Genomic DNA, 26,275 nt, shown 5'->3' with positions numbered 1-26,275 from the left:
CTCAGTAGTTGTGGCTCACGGGCCTAGTTGCTCTGCGGGATGTGGGATCTTCCCAGACCAGGGCTCGAACCCGTGTCCCCTGCATTAGCAGGCAGATTCTCAACCACTGCGCCACCAGGGAAGCCCAGAAGTTCTCATATATCTTAAGTGAGAAATCAGGCTTAAACAGAGAGGGATCTTGCAGTCCACAAAGAGATTGTGGAAGTGAAGTCATGAGAGCTGATTCAGTTTGCTTAAAGAACGTGAGCATGATGAACAGAGCAGCTGATGAAGATTTTGAGGAATGCCCTGCTAGTCAGCTCGAGAAAGAAAAGGCACCAGTCAGTGGGATGAGGGAAGGAGAAAGGAAATTTACCAGAAGAAGCAGAAGAGTGAATAGCTGAGAAATTAATCATTTCTTCTCTTTTTCCGAGACTTTGGGTGTAGTTCCCTGCACTGGTGTTAATCATGTGGGTGTCCACTTTTCTTCCCGACTGTCTGGAAACCTCTTCAGGGTAGGGACCCTGCAACCCTACTCTGTCCCTACAGTGTCTATCTGATACACCTCCTCGATAGAGAAGTAGCTACGGAGAAAGGCAAGTGTCAGGGGCACAGGTGGAAAGGTAGTAACACTGCTTATTTTGTGTGTGCTTGGTTCCCTGGCAACAAGAAAGCAAACAGCAATGAGCTATCGCTTCAACTCTACAAGTCCTGCTCTGCACTTCCTCTCCCCTGACCCAGTCTCCCCGATCCTCCCTCCTTTACAAACCCTTCTACCCTGTCCTCTGCTATTCTAGTCAAGGGAGAAAGAACTCCTCCCCATCTCCTTACCTCTTAATGTTTTAAGGGGAGGCACACAAAAACAACTCATTACAGATTTAGGCTGTATCCTACCCAAAAAGGTAAAGTGGGGTTTTTAATACTGGCTGTTTCACAGAATTGTTGAGAAGCCTAGTAAAGTAATGCATGCAAAATTTCTTGGCCCAGTGCCTGGCCCAGGATGTGTTAACCATCACTCCCCTCAGAGCTCATCTTGCATATCTAGCACCGAGCACACAGTCATGGCTCAAAAAGCAAACGAATAGTTTAAGCTCAGTTATGTAAAGCCTTCATCACTCATCACAAAGGCCTCATGTTTGGGTGACTGTAAACCACCTATACACATTCAAAACCAAGCTCCTCGTAACTACAGATTTCTCTTTTATAAAGAAGATACATGCTTTTATTTGCAGTCTGAAACAGATATTCAGTGTTTTGACAAAAATGTTAGAAAACTGGAATGAAGCAGAAATAAGGTTAGAAATACTTTAATCCAATCTGACCCTCCCACCATACATTGTAGATAAAAATAAATTAAGAAAGCAGGGCAAATGAAAAGGATTTGTTAAATATTTGAGATAAAGCACAGTGTTGTGTTTGGAGGGTGACATGGAGGTAAGGCTCTTTAACGTCTTTGAGAGACTTTAGCATGTCTGAAGGAAAGAAAAATACATTAGAACAAGTACAAAATACTACATTAGAACCATTACAAAGGAGCATATTAACCTAAAAGTGAATTCCTGGAAGTTCTGGGTTTTAAGCCAGGCTTAGGGAAGGTAGTGGCCATAAACTGACAGGGAGGAAGTCAAGGAAGAGACTTCCTGTTTAGATGATACAACCAGGAAGGGCAGGGAAGTAGGATACTGCACTTGCCATGTTAAGGTTGATAAATACAAAAGGGGTTTTGAGGAGAATCAGATGAAAATGATGAGGTAGAATGTAAAAGGATCTGAAAGAACACATGGATACAGGAAACTGGATTTAATACAGTTGTCTACAAGGCCATTTTAGATTCTTGGACGTAATGCAAGAGTTTCACGAAGATTTAAGCCACAGTTGGGAATACTGGTTGAGTTTCAGCTGGAGATGCTGGGCCCCTCTGCTATGTGTCCAGTTAACCAGTATACCTTCATGGTTTGTCATGCTTTTCTACTTTCTCACTGTTAATTGTTATTTTTCAGGAAATCCGCTGATAGCATTGGCTTCTACTTTTGTAACTGCAGATTTCTTCTGGACTAAAGTGCAGTGTTTCATGTCTGATTTATTTTTATCACTGTTCCTTTCTATCAGTGCAAAAAAATCACAAATTTCATTCACTTTCATGGTCAGTGAGTATAGCGGATGAAAGCCTACATAGCATATGTTCCAGTTGTGGGAAATTAATCTTTTTTGGAAATAGTCAGTGTGCTTTTCTGTTTGCCTGTCCATGTACCTGACCTTCTCCATTGTCAGCCTGGGGCACAGATCTGCTTGGGATCTGTGGGAGGCTGTTCATTTGGACTGTTACCAGAGAAATACAGAGAGAAAGTGGTACTTTCCAGCTCCTGACAGACCAAATGAGGTTTTCAAGTCTGCAGCAAGATAATAAGCTTGAAATTCACTTTGCTAGGCAATAAAGCACTACACAGTTTTTCTCTCCCACTTTAGTAGGTGGACTTGATCTTACTTTTCTTGTGGTTGGAAGGGAGAAAGCCTGCCCATCCTCTCTGGCTGGGCAGTCTATCAGGGAAGTGTGCAGTGACACAGGGGGCCCAACTTTGTTCCAGGGAGGGAAAGCGCTGAGGGAAAAACTAAAGGTAGAATGTGGTCTGCCCCACTACCTGCTTGGAAATTTGCAAGAGGGTTGCCTCTCAAGCCTGTCTGTAATCTAAATAAGGTCAGCTGCATCCAAGTAAAGCAATGAATGCAGTTGACAATGGAGGGCTGAATTCAGCTCCCTAATATCTCCCTGGGCTCTCAGGGTGTGGAAAGGAAGAAATCCAGAGGATCTCACATGCCCTGTGGAAGGAAAAGGAAGGTGGCTAAGGGAGCTGGTTAGTGTCCTTGCCGGGGAGTGTTCTTGGCTCCAAGTGGGGCCAAACTGGAGCCTAACATAGTTTGAATTGCCATTAGGGTGATTCATCAGGGGAAGGTGGCTAAGGCTCCTAGAATGTTGCCAGAGCAGAGGAAAGAGACCAGGCGTTAACCCAGCCACGGGCTTTCAGGACACCATCTCCCTTGGCCCCTCCAGGACACAGTCAGCCAATGCCCTCCAGGGCAGGATAAGGCGGGGTGAACTTCTGAAAGAGCATCCCAAAAGGGACTGTTTCAACCAGTGCTAACAGGAAGCAGAATTTTGAACAGAGTCAACATTTAAACTGAAGCAAGAGAGGCTATTTAACCTCATTTAACTGACAAGTCCAGAAGTCCCCACCACACATGCTCAGAAAGAAGCTGCTTTGGGTCTAGAAAATAAGATGTATGCATACATGTGACAACCCCTTCCCACCTGGCCCTGCCACATTCTGTGTGACAATGAGAAAGTTACTTAACCTCCTTAAACTTCAAAATCCTCATCCATGAAGAGGGGATCATAGTATCTACCCCCTAGAGAATTTTGATGAGCCTATTCATATAAAATACTTAGAATAGTAGCTGGCACAAGATAAACTTTTAATAATATACTTGCTAATTTTGTCATCATTTCTACTGATACATTCAACTTCAAAGTTTCTGTTGTCCTATTCAAGAGTGTCTGCACATCTGTCAAGAAATGTCAAAGCACTCTGTTCCTGAAATTCTTCATTTTTGATTTCACAGCCTCTAACGCATCCCCACAAGCACAGGATGTCATTCTGGGACAAATGAGAAATTTTGTTTTCACACCATCCGTGACTCTTTCTCAACATCTTGGTACTCACTGCAGGAAGTAACTCAAAGGCAGGACGTCATTGCTCATGAACAATGTTAGCTGTAACAAACCACAGAGTAAAACGACAGCAGTGTTGCAGGACCTGGTGCTGGAGACTTCTCTGTCTCAGGCTGATCTAGTCCTAAGAGGACAGGCCAGCTACAGGCAATAGTCAAGCCACATGAGCGAGGAAGGATGCAGAGGGGGAGGATTTATTTGTGATGCTGCAGGCTTTTTTTTTTTTTTTTAACACGCATATCGGGACACTAACAGTGCCAGATTGCTCCTGGAAAATTCCCTGTATTTAACATGTGAAAATTAATTCTCGGAACTGTTTGCTACATGCTCACAAAGCAGCATGATCCTGAGTAATCAACTCTAGATATTAACTAACCTGAGGCTCCATCCCAGCTCTTTCAGTTTTCTGAGTCAACCAGAAGAGCATTAAGGAAAGTTTAGTTGAAACGGGAGAAGAGATTTAATAAGCAAGGTTAATATTGATTGTAGATGAGCAAAGTAAGTGTATTTGAGTGTCTGTGATATACAAAATCTCTAGGCTCTAGGGTTTAAGCAAACATTTATGATGAGTACCAAGAAGCACCATAATGCTTAGTATAGTAGAATTTGGGGGGTTTCATTTAAGTGACTTTTCCATATAATTCAACTTTATTTTTTAAAACAACTTTAAAAATAAGAAATCTTCATACATTTGACACCTGTCTTCAGGGATATCTTGTCTTGTTAAACAGAGCAAAATCACCTTTTTTGATGGGTCACTCATCATTGGCGCATCAGTTATTCCACGGTGGTGTGCTGGGAAAATATGTCTCAAGGTGTGATCCATGGACCCCAGGCAAGGAAATCACCTTGGAAGTTCATTAAAAATCAGACTCAGGACTTCCCTGGTGGCTCAGTGGTTAAGAGTCTGCCTGACAATGCAGAGGACATGGGTTCGATCCCTGGTCCGGGAAGGTCCCACATGCTGCGGAGCAACTAAGCCCGTGTGCCACAACTACTGAGCCTGGGCTCTAGAGCCCACAAGCCACAACTACTGAGCCCGTGCTCCACAACTACTGAAGCCTGTGCGCCTAGAGCCTGTGCTCCGCAACAAGAGAAGCCACCGCAATGAGAAGCCCGCGCACCGCAAGGAAGATTAGCCCCAGCTCACTGCAACTAGAGAAAGCCCGCGTGCAGCAACGAAGACCCAACGCAGCCAAAAAAAAAAAAAAAAAAAAAAAAAATCAGACTCTTGGGTCCCACCTCCGGCTTCCTGAATCAGAATCCTTAGGTGGGACCCAGGATTCTCCATGTCCAATTCACTTCTCAGAGGATTCTTATACACAACACAGGCCAGAGAGGCCCTAACTCAGGGTTAGTTGGGTATGTAGGAAAATGTCCTTTACTGAAAATGTGGCAGGAGGCCACCTATCTTTCTGTGCCTATTTGTTGTAGGGTCTCTGTTACTCTTCTGAGTACTAATCTTTCCGCAGTGTACTGGCTTTAAACCTACAAGCTGATACACAGGATCCTTGGCTGGGTGCTGGCCTTTGTGATGTCAACTTTCCATCCTTGAGCCTTATACCATCTGTTCAGGCTTGGGGGCTCTAGAAGGTATACTGCTGTGGGATTCAGGTGCCTGGCCCCAAGGAACCCATGTGGAGACACCAGCCATTTTACTGAAAATTGCACTCAAAGGGGCTTCCCTGGTGGCGCGGTGGTTGAGAATCTGCCTGCCAATGCAGGGGACACGGGTTCGAGCCCTGGTCTGGGAAGATCCCACATGCCGCGGAGCAACTGGGCCCGTGAGCCACAACTACTGAGCCTGCGCATCGGGAGCCTGTGCTCCGCAACAAGAGAGGCCGCGATAGTGAGAGGCCCGCGCACCACGATGAAGAGTGGCCCCCGCTTGCCACAACTGGAGAAAGCCCTCGCACAGAAACGAAGACCCAACACAGCCATAAATAAATAAAAATTAAAAAAAAAAAATTGCACTCAGAGGATAAGATGGAACGGGAGAAAGGCTAAAAGCCAAACACAGAACATGATTAGATGTTCAGAAGGCAGACAGATTGATGGGCTGGCTTGGTGCGAAGTAAAAAAAATCTGAACAACTCCTTAAGGGTACTGGTAAAAATGAGCCCTTGGGATCAGAGAAAATGAGAACAGAAGATGTGGAACGTGCTGGAAGAGGTAGCTGCTACTTTAATGTGAGGCTGGGTCTCTTCCACCACAGAAACATTTTCTCCCACAGCGACTAAGCACTACATAGGGATCCATTTATCGGATTTGGAGGAACTCAAGGCAGAGGTGGTGGGAAGATCATTGACTGTGGAGTCAAAGGACTTGGGTCGAGTACTGACTTACATATGTGGCTATGGGCAAGTCAGTCAGACCCATGGCACCTCAGTGGTCTTAGCTGTGAAACAGGACAAAGAATTCATGCCCTCACTGAAGAGTTGTGTAGCTCCAATGAAGTAATGAATATGAAACAGCTTTGTAAACTGAAGACACCTTACAAATATTTAATCAGAAATATCCTGCACTGTATACATATTTAAGTTGCTGCTACATCTTATCTGTAAGACAGAATGCTAAGAAAAACCCCAGGCTGGGAAAAAATTCAAATATGTTAATTATCTTAACATAAATAAACCTATCATATTGTTCAATATGGAGCTTAAATATCTGCTGTGCTTTTGTATCATGAAAAAGATAGCTTTAAACAAAAAATGAACAGTACTTTGACTTTTGCACAACTCATATTTAACATTCTCTTGAAATTGGTTGCTCTCATTTTCTTGATTGAAGAATAAGTGAAAAAGTCAATCAAGTCTTCATTTCATTTTCAAAACCCTCTTTCCTAACATCAATTTCTTAATGTCTACTTTACTTACATGATTTATTAGCTGAAATTGCAAAATGGTGGGGGAAATGGGAACATGCCAGGGAGAGAAGAGGGACAAGTAAGTCGATACAGTATACAAGAGGTTTGCCCAAACCTAAAATACACTACGGATGGGAAAGAGGGAGGATAACTTAGGAAACCTAACCATTGTCTGGCTTCACATCACTACTTTTAGTTGTTATCTTTTCATTATAAAGTGGAAGACATGCAAACATTTTTTTAAGGCAAAGCTAGTTCTTTCAGCAGAGAATTAAAATTAAAAGCAGACGGAGGCCCGGATAATAAGTAGCAATAAATGCTTTTGCTGACATAGCTTCAATTTACAAATCACTGGCTTTTCCTGGCAGCGCTTGGGGAAGGAGGGTGAGGAAGTATCGCCTACACAGCCTGGATGAGGAAGATATGGAAAGCTTTAAAATTAAAGATGTGTTTCAACTTCTTATTCTAAAACACTTGATTTATGGTGACCATGATAAAATTCCAGTGAAACCTGAGTATGCTATGCAGCCTCTGGAAACCCTGGGAGTGACTATGTCCTTACGCCTTCCCTGTTGTATCTGATTTTGACCTGTATACTTTGTGAGTGGGGGCCCAGTCCATAATGTGTGCACAAAAATATGTGTGGTTTAGAATCTGTATGTATTTCCATTTTTTTTTCTACACTTGAGCAGTCGAAGGCCCTTGTGAGAATATGAAAAATAAACTAGTAATAAATAAATACTAGGAAGCCAAAGGGATGTAGATTGATTTATGGCAATTGATATGACTTCTTAAGAAATTTTAATGACAAACATAAATACTCTTGGTTTAGTTTCTAAAACCTGGAAGACTACCAGTAAAAAGGAACTGATAAAATTGCTAGATTTAGAGAAGAGAGTTGAGAGATGCTATAGGGAAAAATTTTCTCTGAGCCTGTTAAGTAGCATGAATGAGAATTAGAAGTGGATGATGAACACAGAACAAGTCATTGAAGGCAGCAGAAAACCCCCAAGGTAAGAGATCAAATATCAACCTATAGATGCTGCAACCCAACTCAAAGGCCCCAGCATGGGTGGAAAATGTGAAGACAATCCCCTCTGAAATAGCAGTCCTCTCCCCCTTTGATTCTTCTTTAGGAAAGGATTTTCTCTAAATTCTCACTTGGTGCAAAACACAGAATTCATTCCTTCTAGGACGCAATTGAGGGAGGATGGAAAAAGTTATTTTTCTACTTCTTCACCTTTTCCCAGTCCCTTGAGGAGAAGCATAACTGCGTATTCCAGTTCTCTTAGAACAGTGAAGGCTTTTAAAGGAAACTTTCTCATCTTTCTTGATTTTGGTGGTTTTCCCTCAGGCGTTGTTTTTGATCCTTTTATTCCTTGGTGACTTGGCCACCTCACATGACTCTCCCTGCTGACGGCTTTCGAAAATGACTTCATCCTCCAACCTCCTCCATCTGGCTGCCTGTATGATATCACCTTTGGAACTCAGCTTCCCATCTTTGCCTCTAATGCCTGTCTTCTCTCTTCCCTTTATTATTATTAAAAACAAACCAAAAAACCATCCTCATTTTTATCAAATTAGGAGACTTTTCTGTCATTATCCCTTTCCTTCTACCAAATCTTATCTGTTCCCACTCTAATCTCATTTATTCTCATTATTTTTTATACATATTCTTTTAAGGATAACACATGCACATGGCACAAAATTTAAAAGGCACAAAAAGGAATATAGTAAAACTCCAACCTCATTCTCATTTCTGCTTAACTCCTCTCATCTCCTCTCTAATCTAGTCCCCTGCCCCAGAAGCAATTACTATTGCCAGGTTCTCCCGTATCTTTCTTTCCCTAATTTAAGATAAAAAAAAAACTGAAAGGGAACAAGATCCTAAATGTAATATATTTTACTCCACTAACTTCTTTTCAGCTTTCTGTCTATTTGAGAAATTTCTTCATTTATTTCCCATGCATTCATCTATGGGCTTTCCATTTGGTTCTTCCTCCCTAGATGTGCGTATTTTTCAAGTCTCTGCCTGGACCTCTCAGAACATGAACTAATACCCATGAACTATTTTTGCTCATAAGAATGCAGAGTCCCATCTCTAAAGGCCCAGGAGGAAAAAAAAAAAAAAAAGATTTAAAAGAACAAAGCAGAAAAAAAAAAAAAAAAAACCCATCCCTCAATTTGTTTATATAATTAATCTATCTTCAGTAGTATCCCTTATTCCAATGTCAGCAGTCACCAGAAGAACCACAGTAAGGAATCAGCATCTAAATGACAATGGTTGTCTCAGAATCACAGCTGGGGAGTGAATTTAAATAGATGGATGGACAGATAGATGGGTAGTTGGATAGAAAGAGCCAATCAACTGTGAAGTGTTACCAAGCCCTAAAATCATATTTCATTTGATGAGAACAACAGAAGCCTGATTAATGCATGTGGGAATTTCATTTCAAAGTTATACCAATGGCCTTTCAAGGGCCCGCTTCTTCTTAGGGCTCCCTGAGTCCATGTAAAATTGGCCAGTGTAAGATTTTAGGGCTCCTAAATATGAATTTCATTTATCTTGTGTAATGATTAAGTGTGAGATAATTGTTGAATATGAAACAGAATTTTTTCACTTGGGATAATATTCTTATACCCAGAATTGTCCTGAAAAGTTTATGCTAGAAGGGTAAGCACATACACTTTGATGCTTTCTGTTTAAGGTTTTACTTTTACTAAAAACTCATTAAAGGAGGCAAAGGGAAGCCTTCTGAGAGGAGTGAGCTGAATCATGCACGCTTTAGTGAGCAGAGCTCTATGCCCAGGTCATATACTGGGTCAAATGAGGGCCTCCCTGGCTAATTTCCCTCTGAGATTAAAATTACATCTGTTCCCTAGAAATCAAGGAATCATCAAATACCTTTTTTTTTTTTTTTTAAATCTCAGAACTGTGAATGGAAAATACCAGTTTTCTATTGACTCATTCTTTTGATTGTTCAAACACTGAGGTGTGGATGGACTTCGACTTGAGATGAAGGAGATTCTGAGTTTTACTGACAGACAGGAAAACCCGTGAAACCACTGACAGTCCATTATGAGGCCAATACTGCTCGGATAAATCTTGTCAGGAATGCTTTATTAGGGGTTCACAAAAATAATTCAATCATTTAAAAAGTGGTATTCAAATTCTTTCAATATACCTTGATGACAAACTAACACAGAACCCAGGTGTTTTCCTAAAACGATTGTGATTCAGAGCTTTCTTTCTGAAATATGAACTCTCCATAGCCAATTTATAAATTCAGTTAGATGTAAAAGTGGCAGTTTAGACAACCATCAAATCATTATTTTTTTCTGTCACTGAAAAGTCTGGTTGGAAAGTAGAATGTATTTGAAGAAAATTCCTCTTAACTCTAATAAAAGTAACTTACAGTGCTATAAAGCTATTGGCATTCAGGAAATAGTAACTACATTGTTCCTGTTTGAAATTAAATAAAATCCACATTCTATTTTGTGTATCTAAGTAAACCACCATTTTGTAAAATAAGAATAATAGCATAGTGAAATATATCCCTAAAGCATAAACATTTAAAAAGAGAGTGTTAAGTTAACCCATCAGGGTGCAACTGTCTTCTTTTATACTAAATTCTTGAAGATGGTAAAAATTGCAACCAAGTTACCATGAGGGAATAAGAGGACTAGCTGGGAAAGATGATATTTGAGCTGTTAACCAAAAGGAACGGGGTAATCTAGAGGGATATACTGACATGACAGACTTGGAGACAAACTATAGAGACAGTAAGTAGTATATCATCCTACTTGAATACAGTAATTTTCCATTAAACCATAATCTAAAATGACATCTTCTCCAGGAGCTACCAAAAGGAGACAGAGGCAGATGGAATAGTCTGTGGTTTCAAGAAGAGGGGAGGGTGTCATGGGCACGAGCCACCCCCCGAACCTGCAGCCAAAAACACAATGTGATGAAACATGGAAATAATGAATTCATCCGAGAGATTCTAGCTGCTGAGGCACTGAGAAAGCCATGGTTATAAGATTTCGATCTGGAACCTGATGGTTCTACTCAGTAAAATCTGTATGTTTTGTATATTATCATCCACGAAATTCTACAGACCAGGCTTGCATATGCCATCCAAGACATGTAAGTCTTAGGAAGAAAAGCCAGACAATCTGGCAAAAGGAAAACTATCTTTGGACTGGATCAGTTCACACTTTGATAATGAACTTTTGCCCAGAGTCCATTCTGAAACTTGAGAGTTAAGCAATCTTTTCCTTCAAACAGTTAGAGAAATGTCGTACGCAAAGATTTTATACCTCTCTCAAGACAGAGGAAAGAAATCTACTTTAAGCTGACACGTTAGCTTTTACAGTACTACATACATTTATTTTTTAAAAAGTCCAAATATTTATCATTCTTATAGAAATTAGACAATATGAATTATGAATTATTTTTTTAAATAAGTGTATTATTATTTTTTTGGCTGCACTGGGTCTTCATTGCTGCACGAGGGCTTTCTCTAGTTGCGGCGAATGGGGGTTACTCTTTGTTGTGGTGCGTGGGCTTCTCATTGCGGTGGCTTCTCTTGTTGCAGAGAACAGGCTCTAGGTGCACAGGTTTCAGTAGTTGTGGCATGGGGGCTCAGTAGTTGTGGCTCACGGGCTTAGTTGCTCCGCGGCACATTGGATCTTCCCAGAGCAGGGATCGAACCCGTGTCCCCTGCATTGGCAGGAGGATTCTTAACCACTGCGCCACCAAGGAAGTCCCTGAATTATGAATTAGTATGTGTAGATAGTATCTTCCAAGATGATAACATCAAAATCAAATGACTCCTTGCTTGCATAGCCTGAGTCTCAATTTTATTCAATGGCAGGATTAAATAAAACACTAAAGAGAAATTATAACACTAAAAATAAATTTTATTTGTTTATTACGTATTTGGAATTAAAAGCAGGGTCTTGAAAAGTTATTTGCACACCAATTGTTCGTAGCAGCCTTATTTACAATAGCCAAGGGATGGAAGCAACCCAAATGTGTCCACTGATAAATAAACAGATAAATAAAATGTGGTGTATACATATAATAGTTTATTCAACCTTAAAAAGGAAGGAAACCCTGCCACATGCTATGACATGGATGGACCTTGAGGACATTATGCTAAGTGAAATAAGCCAGTCACAAAAAGAGAAATACTGCATGATTCCACTTATATGAGGTAATCTAAAGTAGTCAAATTCCTAAAAACAGAAAGTAGAATGATAGTTACCAGTGGCTGGGGGAGGGGAAAGTGGAGGGTGGTTGTTTAATGGGTATAGAGTTTCAGGTTTTCAAGATGAAAAAGTTCTGGAGATCTGTGTACAACGATATGAATATACTTAACACTACTGAACTGGACACTTAAAAATGGTTAAGATGGTACATTTTATGATCAAAAACCATCTTCAACATGTACTGGAGGTGCTTATAAATTAGAGGACAGCAAACATTTTTCTGTAAAGGGGCAGAACATAAATATTTTGGCTTTGCAGACCACAGTCTCTGTCCTTAACTACTCGACTCTGCCGTGGAAATGTGAAAGCCACAGACAATAAGTAAATGAATGGGCATGGTTGTGTTAACGATAAAAACCTTACAAAATTAGGCAGCTGGCCTGTGGGCCACAGGTTTCTGACCCGCACGAAAGTATTAATATATAAATAAGAGACAAATATTCACACTTTGTAAACACCAAGGGCTCCTCTACCCAAGAATTAGGAGTGAAGCATTCTTGTTTTCCAGAGTCCAAGATTAGAGCAACAGCAATAGGACCAAGCAAACGCAACAAGACCATAACTTGCTTGTAGTAGGAAAACACTACACAAAAGGACGTGTTAGCCCTGCTCAAGTGTATATACTTCTTTACTGATGAGCTTAATGATTTTAGAGCTTGACGATTTAGAGGAAAAGTACAAATATTACAGCTGGAAGAGGGCTTGGTGATCATCTAGTACCTATCCTCTCCTTTAGTGGATGAGAAATTGCAACCGGCTTATTATCCCAATCGGAGCTGTCACGGCTGGTGTAGGCAGGGCCGGGGACAGAGCGTAGAGCCACCCCCCTCTGAGGTCATGCTCCTTCCTCCTCTCTATTTCCAGTCACTAGCAGAAGCCAGCCAGCCACCGGCTCTGCAAGAATTAGCTGTTTCATGCATGCTTTTCCAAATGGTCCTGGCTTAACCCTGAAACCAATTTTTGCTCTTCACCAAGTTCAGTGGAGAAAATCAATAAAGACAAACAAGGCCGCAAAGGCCTCATCTCATGAAATTCAGAAATGAAAGCGAGGGCATAATGATCTGTTCCCTTCCCCGTCGTGCCATGTGAAAATAGCATGTTTTTCTTTTGGCGTTTAGGTAGTATAAAGAAACAGCAACTCAAGGGTGGAGGTTAGCAGCTAGATTCAATCTTCTTAGGGACCGCAAAAAACAGGCACCCTAGTTAAACAACCAAAACAAATAAGAAGCATACATCAAATACCAACAAATGAAAATGGAGGGTTGTGAAACAGATACGATAGTGTGTGTTAGTTTTACAAAAGGAACTTTCACCTCATCAAAGGACTCAAGCCAGTGCAGAGAATTTTAGAACCAGAAAAGACAGAGAGATAAGGGGTCAAATCCTCCCTCCGCTTTTATGTATGAACTGGGCAAAGCCCTGGGAGTCAAGGTACTGCCTTCACAGATACTTACTGCTGGTCTACTGTATGGACCAAATCCTGACATTTTCCACACTCACTCAACACAACTTGCTGGGTGGAGCCCCGCCCTTGGCCCTGAACAGAGGCAGAACACTGGGTTAAACCTGAAAGCTGGATGGCTCAGGCAAAAAGGAAAGGCCTTTATTGCAGAACAGGGAGATGGCTGAGCAGTGACACGCCTGCGTTACTTGGCATCTCCAGATCCCATGGGACCTGCCCTCAATTGCTAAAAGAGCCCGACCTCTGACAAAGACCAATGATTTCAGCAGTAATTAATGATACTGTCAAATTAATTAACCCATGTCTTTGTCCACAGAAAAGAAAACCCTCTGATGTCAATACTGCTGTTTACTAGTCCTTGATCAAGCTCTACAGACCCAAACCTTCAGTGGGGACACAGGGACACCACTGACAGATGACTCTAATATGTCCGGACCTATTAAGCCACCACCATTTGTTAACAAACCTTCTCACCGTAACATACCCTTCGATAATATGTCTAGTGAATTCACAGCTCTCCAAAACGTAGCATTCTTTTAAATAGATACAAGCTTGAGAACACCAGTGTATCTTTCACATTCCCTACAATACCTTTTTGATACCCTTTTGAATTATGGTGATGAAACACAAGACAAATGCTACAGGATTTCATTAAGCCACTTAATAAATGGCCCTCATTAAAACGCCAGTTCCCTTGTCCTTGTCTATAAGGACTCCAACTAATCCAAATGCCCACATATACATTCCCATATTATCTCTTTAGAAGATTCAGAACTATTTTCTTACACCTAGCACAGCTTTTATTCCATTTAGAATAATTACCCTCTATCCCATTTCTGACTTTCAAGAAAAACAAGACACTTAACTGACCCCAGGAGGACTCTCTCAAGGGCATCACGCTGCAAAAGCTCTTCCGTGAGCTCACAACTTAAGCTGATGTAATCTGCTACGAGAAGCTGACTTCTATTTTTAAGTTATACCCTTTTACTCTGCCTTCAAAGGGCACATATATCACACGTTGTAACTGCTCATAAAATACTTTGTGGCCTCCTCTCCCATCCATTTCCCTCCTGGGGTGAACCACACCGTCAGGAGCGGTTTCCAATGGCAACAGCACCCCAGCCCTGCCCATTTAAATTCATCCACCATGTCCCATTATTTGGTCTTTAGGAGAAGAGCTACACACGGCCCCACTCTCCAGGTGTCTTGTTTACCATGGGAATTTTGACAAGGAACAGATGACTAGCAGGGTCCTTCTTGAGGGCTGAGATCAAGCTTTCCCACCTCTTTGTATTTCCATCCCCAAAGATAGGCACTTAATAAATGCTTATTAACGTTGCCACCGAGAGCTCTGTCATCGGCCCGTGTGCTCAAAGGGTGCCAGAATGAAAACAGATCCTTTGTTTTGTTTAATTTTAAGTTTTTCATTCATCATTTCAGTCATGCTCACTGCGTGTTATTTAAAAAGTTGCTTAGCATCTTGAAAACACTAGGAAAAAAGCCTTGGTTGGAAGTGAAAGTACATTTGATCTTGCTCTTCATTTATTTATACATATTCTGCTCATTTCTAAAAACGAATGAAGAGCTCTGTAATTAACGTGGTGCTGTTACTCAGTCTCACGGAGGTCAGAACAGGACATTTATTTCTCTCTGGTCCACTTCCCTCTTCATTCCCTGGGTACCCCTGTCTCGTCTGTGGCTCGCCCAGCCTCAAGGCTTGGGCCCTTCCAATCCCTTCTCCCCACTGAAATCTGAGAGAGCTTGTGAGAACACAGATTGGATCATTCCCCTCCCCTTCTCAACACCCTTCATTCCCCTCGGCCCACAGGGAGATGTCCCTTCAGCTGTGGTCTGCTTATCTGCCCCCCACCCCCTTTGCTTTTCACACTCCAGTTGCAGGGACCTAAAAGGAGCTAATCTCGTCCTGTTTGCCTTCACCTAAAGGCCTTTGTCCACGTTGCTTCCTCAGACTGGCACTCTGCTCTGCTGTCCCTAGTCCCTCCACCCTGCTCCTTCCCTCTCATCCTTCAGGGCTAGTTTAGATGCCACCTCCTCCAGGAAGCCCGTCCTGGGTGTTCCTGTGGCACCATGTGCTACCTGAGACAACAGTTCACCTTACCACACCGTGTTTACTTGCTCTGTCTCCAAGTGACTGCCCGGGACAGCAGGGCAGCCTCTGTGTCTGCTTACTCACTACTGTATCCCGCTGCAGGTGGCCTGGCACAAGGTGGGCTTCAATATCATTTGCTGGATGAATGAATCAATGAATAAGTACACACTAAAGATTGCAACCAGCCGGGGGGGGAGGGTCACACTTGTGAAGTATGAATTAGAATGTTGTTTCCTCAGAAAGTATGAACCCAAAGAAGAGCATTTAGTTCAGGATTCATCAGTTAGAATGTGAGGGAGGCAGCTGGCTCTGAGGAGACTAAATTCCCCCTCCCACGGTGACTCCAAAGGAGCTGGACCACTCTCCCAGAGGACTCAGAAAACACATTTCAGTAACACTTTCCTGAGAGATAAATGGAGACTCTGTTTAAAATGGAATCCCACTGGGACAAAACACTAAAGCTGCCTCAAAGTTAAGATTCATGTTATGAACTCCATGCAAACAGCAACCTCCACAATTTAAATTCATTCCAAAGAGGGCAGCAAGCCACAAACTAATAATGCTACTTCTTACCTGCAAAACCGTATATATCAATTTCCAAAACATTATAAGGTCAGTTGCATGTGGTGGGAACGCTCTACAGGCGTGAGAAGGCATGAATCTGGCACTCAAATGCCATGGCTGGCATCTGGCCATCTGATATGGGTGCTAACTTGGACCAGGTGCTGGGCTGGCCCTGGGATTGTGGCAGTAAAGAGAACTAACCGGGTCCCTGTCCTTGTGGAGAGTCTAGTCTAATCAAATATACACTTGAATACAGACTTCTTTTAAAAAAATTATTTCCCTAAATTCTAAGTACACCATGTTCAGCTATTAAATTAAATCCAGCACACATGGGATTGTGGAGTAAGGCATTGCCTCGGCTACTTCTGCATGGCAAAGGATTTTTTTTTTTTAAAAACCCATATTTTCCAAAATCGACAGATTGATGACACTACAGAGTGGGTAATGTTTTTCAACATTCAAACGAAATGACAAAGGGCTTGGTTTATTTCATCCTTACACAGCTAGTAACCACCTTTCAAAACAAAACCAAATAAACACAATTTCACGTGAAATTCTCCTGCCTTCCAGAATAATTTTATGTTTACTTTATTACCTAGCACATAGAAAGTGCACAATAAATGTTTGTTGAATGAATATGAAAATGCCTTTGTCAATTTTAGGTATGTTCTTTAATTCCCTTCCTTTCCTCTCTTAAAGAAAAAATTATGCATATTTTCTAGGATTCTGACTTTCATTTCCCTGTCTCATCTTGTGCTAGTTACTTAGGTATCATTTTCCTCCTCTGTAAAATAAAATCTGTGTCTTGGTTATTGTGAGGCTTAAAGGAGGTAACAGATAGAGTGACTGGCATTACACCCTGCAGATAATGTTGGGTTTTTTGTTTCCTTTTTCCTTTTTTAACCTTTCCACTCCATCCTCCTCCAATCCCCAAATAAAGTGTCAAAGACAAACCAAATTACCGGCATGATTAAAAAGTCAGGAAATTTCAAATGTAGCCTGGGCTTGCCAACGTCTAGCTATCAACCTTTGAAAAGTTTTATTTACTATTTTGGGGCCTAGGTTTTCTCTTTTATAGAATGAGTGAGTTTCACTAGCTCTTTTAAGTTCCGATTTTCCATGAGCTCTGAAACCTGCCTTACTAAGGCATTGGATATTGCTAACACACTAATGCCATCTACGATCAGAAAGAAAACGGACTCTGAGTCCCTTACTAGAGATGGATTCTAAATTACAAACCAAAGTAAAACTTGCCTTTTAAAAGAATTTGTGTCAATCTAATACCTGGGTCAACAATTGGTGACCCTATTCTTAAGCAACAGAAGGTCCCTCTTTTCCCCCACTCCACACATTCCCCCCCATCCTCCCACATGCCACACATCTAACCTCCTGCACACCAGCAGGGTTTCCCATTCACAGCTCTGCAATGATGTACTTAGAAATCTAGGTATTTTAAGCAATACCACAATTACAAATGGATCATTTGAAATGAGTTAGACAATTGACACAATATTATGTCAAACCTAACATTTGCTTGATTTTTTGGTCTTTCATACCCTGAAATATATCCAAGTCGACCAAACAAAGACCTACCAAGGTTATACACACACACACACACACACACACACACACACACACACACACACACAAAATCTCGCTGCATTTTCATAAATATTCAGTGTATGACTGCCACCTAGTGGTGCCATGTATCCTAGCAGGACCAAATCTCCAAACAGCTAAAGGGCCACGGACACTTAAACAAACAATGAAACATTGTTCCTCTGCTGCTCACCAGTCATTTCAGGGAAATTTAAGAGCATATCCGTCTCCTCAGCTATCTATTTTGCCCATACAAATAGCTGAAGGGTCTACTGCAGATGGAGTCAATGCCACATTATTTAATCCTACAACTAAACGCAACAAAGGAGCATTATTACTCTATTAATTTTAATATTCATTAGCAATTAAAAAGGATTTCCCCAATAGTCTGTTCTTACCTTCCAGTTTCATTTAGTCTAATCTTGATTTTTAGTTATGCATGAAAAAGCATCTACAAGTGACAGCCTTACAAAAAGTGCACATTATATGAAAATCTGACTTTAATTAAAACCAGTTACTAAATCCCAGCAATTTCCAGCTGTCTCTTCTATCCTATCCTTAGAGAATTATAGATCACATTAATTGGTATTCTGTCACGTAAAGAGACACCAGCAATGATTAACTGCATCCTTGGTGCTTTTGATTTACATCTTCTTTACCAGAGGGATTCAAATCACATCTCATTACCTTCCAGCAGGTACCCCTTTTGGTAACCCTCATGAAATCTCCTACCTTCCTGAACTTCTCCATTTGCTTGTAGAGGTCTGGATCAAGCTCCTGGGACACGTCCTTCATCCATAATAATGCCCCTCTGTATTCAGTCCGGCACTGCTCCATGCGGTTCACAGTCAGCCAAGTGTCCGAGATGGCCCGATGCCGAAAAGTCTCCACTTCTTGGTGAAAGCGACACAAAGGATTTCGCAAGGCCAACCTAGACAAGAGGGTAAAGCCACAATCTTGAAACTAAGAGGGCCAGCAATTTGAATCCTTGATAGCTTACCAGTCTTAAACTCATGAGCCTAGAATAGGGCCTGAAACATAGTCGAGGCTGCAGAAATACTTGCTGAATTATAACTGAAATGTATGTAAACTGATGAGTCAACCAGAGATGATTATCCATGTGCTGATCCCTTATATTACTGTTATTTAACTGTATCACTGGGGAGTCTCTCCATCACTATTGTTGGGGGTGGCCTCATGCCTGGGCAGAGTACTTGTTTAAAGCTGGAACCAATCTTGTGTTAACGGAGGAAGGTCAAAGCATGACTATTTCCCATTTCTGCTCTTGGCCACTCCCTGCCTTCTGCCTCCCTGAAGCCTGGCTCTTTGGGAAGGCATGGATGTGTGCAGGATGAGGTCTCCCTGTCTAGGCCATTCTGGATTCCTCTCCAAAGGCCAAGGCATCTGCTGCTTGCTTCAATAGTCACAGAGAATGAAGTACAAACAGAAGTGTCTTAAATGGTCTAGGAAGTGGGAGAAGTACATTTACTGAGGGTCTACTGTGTTAGGCACTTTCAGATAGGTTATGTGATTTGATTCTTATTTTAAAAAAAACAAAAAAAACTTAAGGATACTACACCAGAAATTAATGTATATTATACAATGAAGTGGGTATAAAATAATTATAATATTGGCCATAACATACCGTTATTTATTTAGCAAAAATTGTTTGATGCATATCAAACTTTGGATAAAATATTTATTTGGGAGGGGAAGGAGGATACTGCTTCTTTCATCTTCCTCCCCCAAATGAGTAATGTCAGATGAATTATACTCTTAAAATACAGTAGTCTCCATGAAGCTGTGGGGCATAGGTTCAAAAAATAAAAGATTAGTATTTACATCTCAATTTAACTGCAAACTTGTTATGGTGAAGGGAAAAATGGTGTCAGTGAGCTGAAGTCAGCCCTTGGCAGTTCCATCAATGTCTGAAGACATATGTAGAGCACTCTAAGATTATAGATGGGGCAATAAACTGTTTAAAAGAAAAAAATTCCTTTTACTATTTTCTCTGGTTTTCCTCTTGTCTGTAAAGCATCATTGTTAAATATTCAGCACTTCTCTAAAAATAGCTTGCTCACATCATCCTACCTAGGTGTTGCAGGCTGTTTTCAAAAACATATTGTTGTGCCATAAAGTAAGCTTGTGTTTTATCACCATTGGACTAAACTCAATACTCACTTTTCATCAAACTGAATGGGCTGTTGTAGCAATGACTACCAAATAAGTCAGTAAAACAAATGGTGGTATGAAGGTTTATAAAATTGGAGACTTCTATTTAAAGAAAGAGTCCTCAGCTGTTCCTCTAAGGATCCTGTTCATTTCTGGTCTCCTTTATCTCTTCCTTTAGAGTTTGCCAATTTTCCTAAACTGGCTGAAACAGAGTCTTGTGAATAAAATATTCTCGATTTCTTTGACTGTTATAAAGTTAGAAACCTTTGAAGACATGATGATAGATGTTAAAATCTTGAAGAAAAGAAAAAGGAATATAAAGTCACCTCATTTTTTTCTGTAACTTGTTTCATATAAAATCAGAAAGGTGAAAACCCATTCACTTGTGGTATAAGGGACTGAGTCTACACCAAGAAAAAATCCAATAACTGGAAACATCAAACTTCAGTGAAAGACTGGCCCACATTTCCATTCATTAAAATCTACCCAATGGGAATAATTAATAAAGCACCTAAAGGTCTAATCCAAAGACATTTATTCTTTAGTAGGAAAAGGAAGAAGTGGACACTAGTGGACAGAGGGCGTGGGTTACATGTATCATGGCATGCCCAGATAATGGAATACTATGCTATGGACGTTTTTAAAAAGGTATATATGGACATAAAAAAAGTTAGGATTATTTGAACAAAAAATCAATTTGCTAAATAATCAGTATGCAATAATATTCAAAAATTGTATGGTATGCTGCTGTTTATATTACAAATATATTCTGGCAAATCCCAAATTATGTCCATTCGAGGTTTGAGAATTCAACTTTATGGGAGTTTTATGCAATCTTCCTACTTTCCTCACGTGCAGAGGACTAGTTTGGATTTCATGTGCCTGGTGAGCAGTTGAGTACCATGGAATCAGAGTCATCTCGCAGGAGGCCACCTTCCAAATTACAAGCCGTCCAAGCTACATTAATTTATGGATACAGGGCAGTTTGCTGGTTTACAGTATCATTTACATTGTTTTGGTTGATTTCTTTTACTGTTTTTATCTGTATCCAAAGGTTAGACTATATAAACTTAAGGTACCATATGCTTTGTGAGATAACTTTGTACACAACTATGAAAGTGTATAACTGGATAGCAACATTATAAAATAATTATATGATCAGTAACAGTAACTCTTGTGGTGATTGTGTCCAAGGATTTGGCTTGTTTCCCATAAAAGGATGTTAATCTTGGCATGAAGGTATGTATAAGAATTTTTCCCACTGAAATTAGTGATAATTATATGTATAATTTAAGAAATATGTAAGTCTTATATATTTATAAATAAATATATAAGAATTTATGAAAGATTTTTCAAGAATCAATGATCCTTGTAAGACTGGGGCAAGCGTATATGCATTGAAGGTATCTATCAAGGGGTTAAAAGCAAGTCAATCTCTATTAGCAAAATTTGAGTTGTTTTTAATTTTCTCCTTTTGGTTTGTTCCTGTTTTAAAATTTTTCTAGAATGAGTATGTATTATTTTTGCAAGGAAAACAGTTATAAATAAGATTAAAAGGTGCAATTCAAGATTATAAACAAACACTTCTCTTGGAAAACTGGGGTAGAGAACTATTGGAAATTGTTGCATTCAACTATGAAAGTTGGGGTCCAAATGTCATTAGAGAGAACCAAAATGCTCAGGAGGGGGAACCACTGAAAAATGAACACAGTTGGTTCTCTTTCTTTCCACCCCACCTTTCCTGGATCTTCATAGGAACACCTGTGTAACAGGTGGTGGCCTGCTTTTGGCCCACTGGGAGAGAAAGCAGTAAGGAAAAATTAACAGCAGAAGAAAATGTTGGACAGTCTGGGTGAGTGAAATTTTTGTGGCCCGAATATTTTTGGAGACTACCTACAAGCCTTATTTAGGTATAAAGTCTGCCTAATATTAGTGAGTGACATTTTGGGGGGCTTGTTAGTTACTGAGGAAGGAGGAGGAGAGAAGGAATGTCACCTTCTCAAAGTGTGACTCTATGCAGTGGCTCCTGTTTATTCTACATGGACCTTGAACGTTAAGTTATGGTAGTGTTAAAAAAGAAATCACTGATCTATTACCATTTTCTCTGCACCAGAGCTTCTCAAACTTGAATGTTCATGGAAGACAACTGGGGACCCATTAAAATGCAGGTTTGGATTCAGCAATTCTGGGGTGGGACCTGGATTCTGCATTTCTAACAAACTCTCAGGTGAGGCTTTTGATGTTGCTGGTCCAGGGTCTGAGCAGAACCGTGGAGGGCATCTTGAACAGCACCCCTCTCAAGTTAACTGCCCCCAGAGGGCACTCAGGGAACCCTTCTGCCTGGTCTCATTAGGCTCCTGCTTTAGTCAGCTGCTGGAAGGGGACTTGATGGATTGCTATGAGCAACACTGAAGGTCAAATATAAGCCTAGGATAGCACTCACGGTGACTGGTGTATAACTATAGACCAGAAGAAATATGAAAACATTTTTTAAAAGTTAATAGGGAAGGAAAAAGATTACACGTGTTATCTGAATCAGAGTTAAGTACGAACAGACTAACAACTGTGAACAGAGGAGCTCCTCAATCTCAGGCAAGAGCCTTCTAAAGACCAGTACGAGGTTCCCTTCATGAGTGAGTGGGTCCCAGGTTCTCAGGAGACCTCCCCCAACAACAGAGCCCCAGTGAAGGCCACACACCTTTGCTGGGAAGAAAAGCAGAGGGCCTTTCCTGTCGCTTGCATCATTTTTCCTGCTCTGGTTTTATCTTGGAAGCCTTGGGATCGGAGAAATTTTCCCAGTTCGTTTTCTTCTTGAGACAAGACTGATGGAGAAAAGACCAAAAGGAGCCATGAACAATGAACATTTTTATTACAGAGAGGAGAGAGACAAATCACAAGGTCCTCTCTCTTCTAGAGGCAAAGACGAGATGAAATTAAATCCAAGTGGCAGGCTACAAGGTAAGCCTCCACCGCATTTAACTTTCATGCTGTTCTTCCATTTACGAAACGAGAGATCAAATTCACTTGAGTGCATCTGTCAGTGCGTTTGGTGCTCTGTAATCAGAACCAGAAAATGACCTCTGTACTGAAAAGCGAGCTGATAATGTGCTGCTTCGAGCTGAAATAAAAAAGTTGGGTTTGTCAAGTATGACTGTGGGAATCTTTTGCGGCTGCCTATAATGTAGGGCCAGTTTCCCCCTATTATTCCCTCTTCCTGACTTTTTGATCTCTGCTTTCTGAGTTACATTCCACTTGATTGTAAAGCAATTCAAATACCTTATCCATGGCATAGGTCTTGGCTGGAGCAGGGGGTGGAGGTTGAAGGTATGTAGGTAATTAAGTTGGTGACTTGGTGGATTTTTAAAATGCAGAGCTGGAACCCAATCTGAATTGCTAATGCCTAATCTTGACCTTACTCTTTGTTCTTATTTTATAAAATTGAGGTATAACTGACATACAACATTGTATTAGTTTCAGGCGTACAACATAATGATTCAATATTTGCATATATTTGGCCTTATTTTTTAAAGACAACCTCACAGGGCGCTACTGGTGAGAAAGTGACTGGTACAAGCTCTCTACGGACTGATTTGGAAGTAAATATTAAAAAGTCAGAATTGTATACATCTTTTGACGTTGTACTTCTGTTAGGAGTAAACTACATCCTGAGGAAGTAGTAAAATGGGCACAAAGATGTATATACAGATATAATCATAGCATAGTTATTTATAGTAGCAAAACATTCTCTTTCCCTACCTTGGGGACTGATTTAATCAATGCAGTGCATCCACACAATGGATGCGTGGGCTGCTAGGCAGCTACTGGTCCGAATACACATTCACCAACAGCTGAGCCGCAGGCAAGCAGTGACACTGAGCTTCCTAGAATGTTTTTTCTCTGACACACACAGACTTTGCTAGGGACATACTTTGAACACTACTCTTATTTCACATTTCTGTATTGACACATTTACCAATCATTTGTCTCTAAAAATGCTTTCTAAATGCTACCAGGATTCTTGTCTGTTTTCATGAACAATCCAGATTTCTTTCAGAACGCATCCTGTTCCTGAAACTATCCCCCCAGCAACAGCTGTAAAACATTAGCCAGGACCCAGGAATCCAAAAGTGAAGGTTAAAGCTACTACTGCTTCCTTTTTAATTTGTGACTAGCTTACACTCAACATTCCACGGAGAAGGGGTTTTAGAATCCATTTTTCCTGATGGTCAGTGACTACCCTCCTTCCTCTTCTGTTTCTCAAAATCAAGTTCATTGGTTAAAGCCTAGCTCAAAAGCTACTTCCTCTGTGAAGCAGGTGATCCCTCTTTCTCTGTGACAGCAGCACCCTCTCAGCACCTGGGACTGGAGTGTCCGTGGGTTGGCAACGTGTCTATCTTTCCCGTGAGAACCTAAGCTTTCTCAGGGCAGGGACCTCATCCAAACTATGGATTCCCAAGGCTGAGCATAAAGTCTTATTCAGGGCACTAATTAAATGCTTGTGAAATTGAACTAACTATAATTTTTGGCTTGTTATCGCTGTATACTTTACTTCACTTTAAATGTTTATCTGATATTTATGTCCTGGTTCTAGGTAATTTTTTAAAATTCCTATAATTATATGAAGTTTTGTTGTTTTTTAATACCTTCCATTCTTCCTCCTTTCCACTTACTAATATGGGACTCACTCAACTGCACAATAAGGAACAATTTCACACTTTTGTTTATAACAGTATGAGACTACTGTCACCTTTTTTACCTTGAAACCTCAAGTCACATACAAGTGAACACATGAACTTAAGGCTAGGAAGAAACCAATTCATGGTACCTGAATGACTACAAGGGTGGTGACATGTACTCTTTCCGAAATAAACCTAAGTAGATTGAAGCACTTGAGAATTCATTTTTGGTTATTTTACACACTCGAGGATTAAACTTGGACTGGAAGACAGGCTTCATTTTAAGAGATGAAATCTGGTAATTGGCAGTGCTGCTCAGAGGGTGGTGGAAGAAGTCTGAGTGGCATCAGGCTCCAGGTTGGATGACTTAGTGATGACTGTGTCATCTTCCAAGAAGGGATGTTCATTCCTTAATTTTAATTTTAAAATTCAAATACTGAAATAAATTTATAGAAGTTTAAAATTCAGGTGCAATACAGATATCAGATAACTCAAATGTTTCCACTTATTAGGTTTCACTCAACTGGGACTTAATTCAGAGACAAATAAAAACCTATTCATGTTTAACTCCTAATTAGATTTTCAGATGTGCCCTGAAAAGGGAACCAAAGAACTACAAAACCAATTAGCTTGGCAGCATTAATTCACTTAGCACAAATTTATGGATGATCTCATATGTACTAGGCACTGTTCTTGTCACTGGGAATAAAGAGATGGACAAGACACATGAAGACCCTGCTCTGATGCAGTTTATGTTCAAGTGGCAGCAGACAGAAAATAAAAAATACAAAACTCAAAACAAACTCAAAACACAAAAAGAAAAATACCAGATTGGGGCGGGGGGGGCGGTGTTGGCGAGTAAGAGAGAGTGCTTGGTAGCTGCTTTGGGCTGGGTGGTCAGGGAAGGCATCTCTGAGCAGATGACCATTAAGCTGAGCTCTGAAGGATAAGGGGCCACTAGAGACAATGACAGCAGGGACATCCCAGATGGAGGAAACAGTGAGTGCAAAAGGCCTCAGGTCACATCGTGGGTAAGAGCAAAAGTGGCTGGAGAGGTGAACTGGGTCAGATTGTGTAGGAATTTGTAAGCCATGGAGTAGAAGTATACATCTTACTTTAAGTGCTTATTGGAGGCTTTTCAGCGGAGAAGCAATATGATCCAATGTACATTTTTATTTATTTTTTAAAATAAATTTATTTATTTTATTTATTTATTTTTGGCTGCTTTGGGTCTTCCTTGTTGTGCGTGGGCTTTCTCTAGCTGCAGTGAGCGGGGGCTACTCTTCGTTGCGGTGACTTCTCTTGCTGCAGAGCACGGGCTCTAGAGCGCAGGCTCAGTAGTTGTGACACACGGGCTTAGTTGCTCCACGACATGTGGGATCTTCCTGGACCAGGGCTCGAACCCACGTCCCCTGCATTGGCAGGCGGATTCTTAACCACTGCGCCACCAGGGAAGCCCCAGTGTACATTTTTTAAAAACCTTTATTTTGAAATAATTTTAGGCTGATAGAAAAAATTGTAAATAGGATACAGAGTTCCTGTGTACCCTTCTTCCCCTAATGTTACATAACCATGGTAGAATGATCAAAATTAGGAAAATAACATTGGTACAATACCACTACCTAAACCGCAATCTTATTGAAATTTCCTAGTTTTCCCATTAATGTCCTTTTTCTGTTCCAGGATCCCACATTGAGTTGTCAAGTCTCTTTAGTCTCCTTCAACCTGTGACAGTTCCTCAGGCTTTTTTGTCTTTTATGACCTTGACGCCCTTTAAGAGTACTGCTCAGGCATTTTGTGGACTGTTCCTCAACTTGGGTTTGTCTGCTTTCTCATGATTAGACTG

General features: G+C 40.8%; 1 protein-coding gene across 19 annotated transcripts in view; it reads right to left on the bottom strand.

The window, feature by feature from the left end:
- The window catches only part of ICA1 (islet cell autoantigen 1), a 141,852-nt gene that overhangs the window by 89,919 nt on the left and 25,658 nt on the right, over positions 1-26,275 (bottom strand). For all 19 annotated transcript variants that reach the window (XM_082471907.1, XM_082471896.1, XM_082471902.1 and 16 more), the window contains 2 exons: positions 22,452-22,575; positions 18,314-18,512 (listed from right to left, as the gene is read on the bottom strand). In XM_082471907.1, the coding sequence (XP_082328033.1) occupies positions 18,314-18,512; positions 22,452-22,575 (323 nt within the window). The remainder of the gene's footprint in view (positions 1-18,313; positions 18,513-22,451; positions 22,576-26,275) is intronic.

The sequence above is a fragment of the Balaenoptera physalus genome (genome assembly GCF_965194825.1).
Source record: "Balaenoptera physalus genome assembly, chromosome: 8".
Classification (NCBI taxonomy): domain Eukaryota; kingdom Metazoa; phylum Chordata; class Mammalia; order Artiodactyla; family Balaenopteridae; genus Balaenoptera; species Balaenoptera physalus.
The sequence above is the reverse complement of the archived record's forward strand: the minus strand, read 5'-3'. Positions and strand labels throughout refer to the sequence as shown.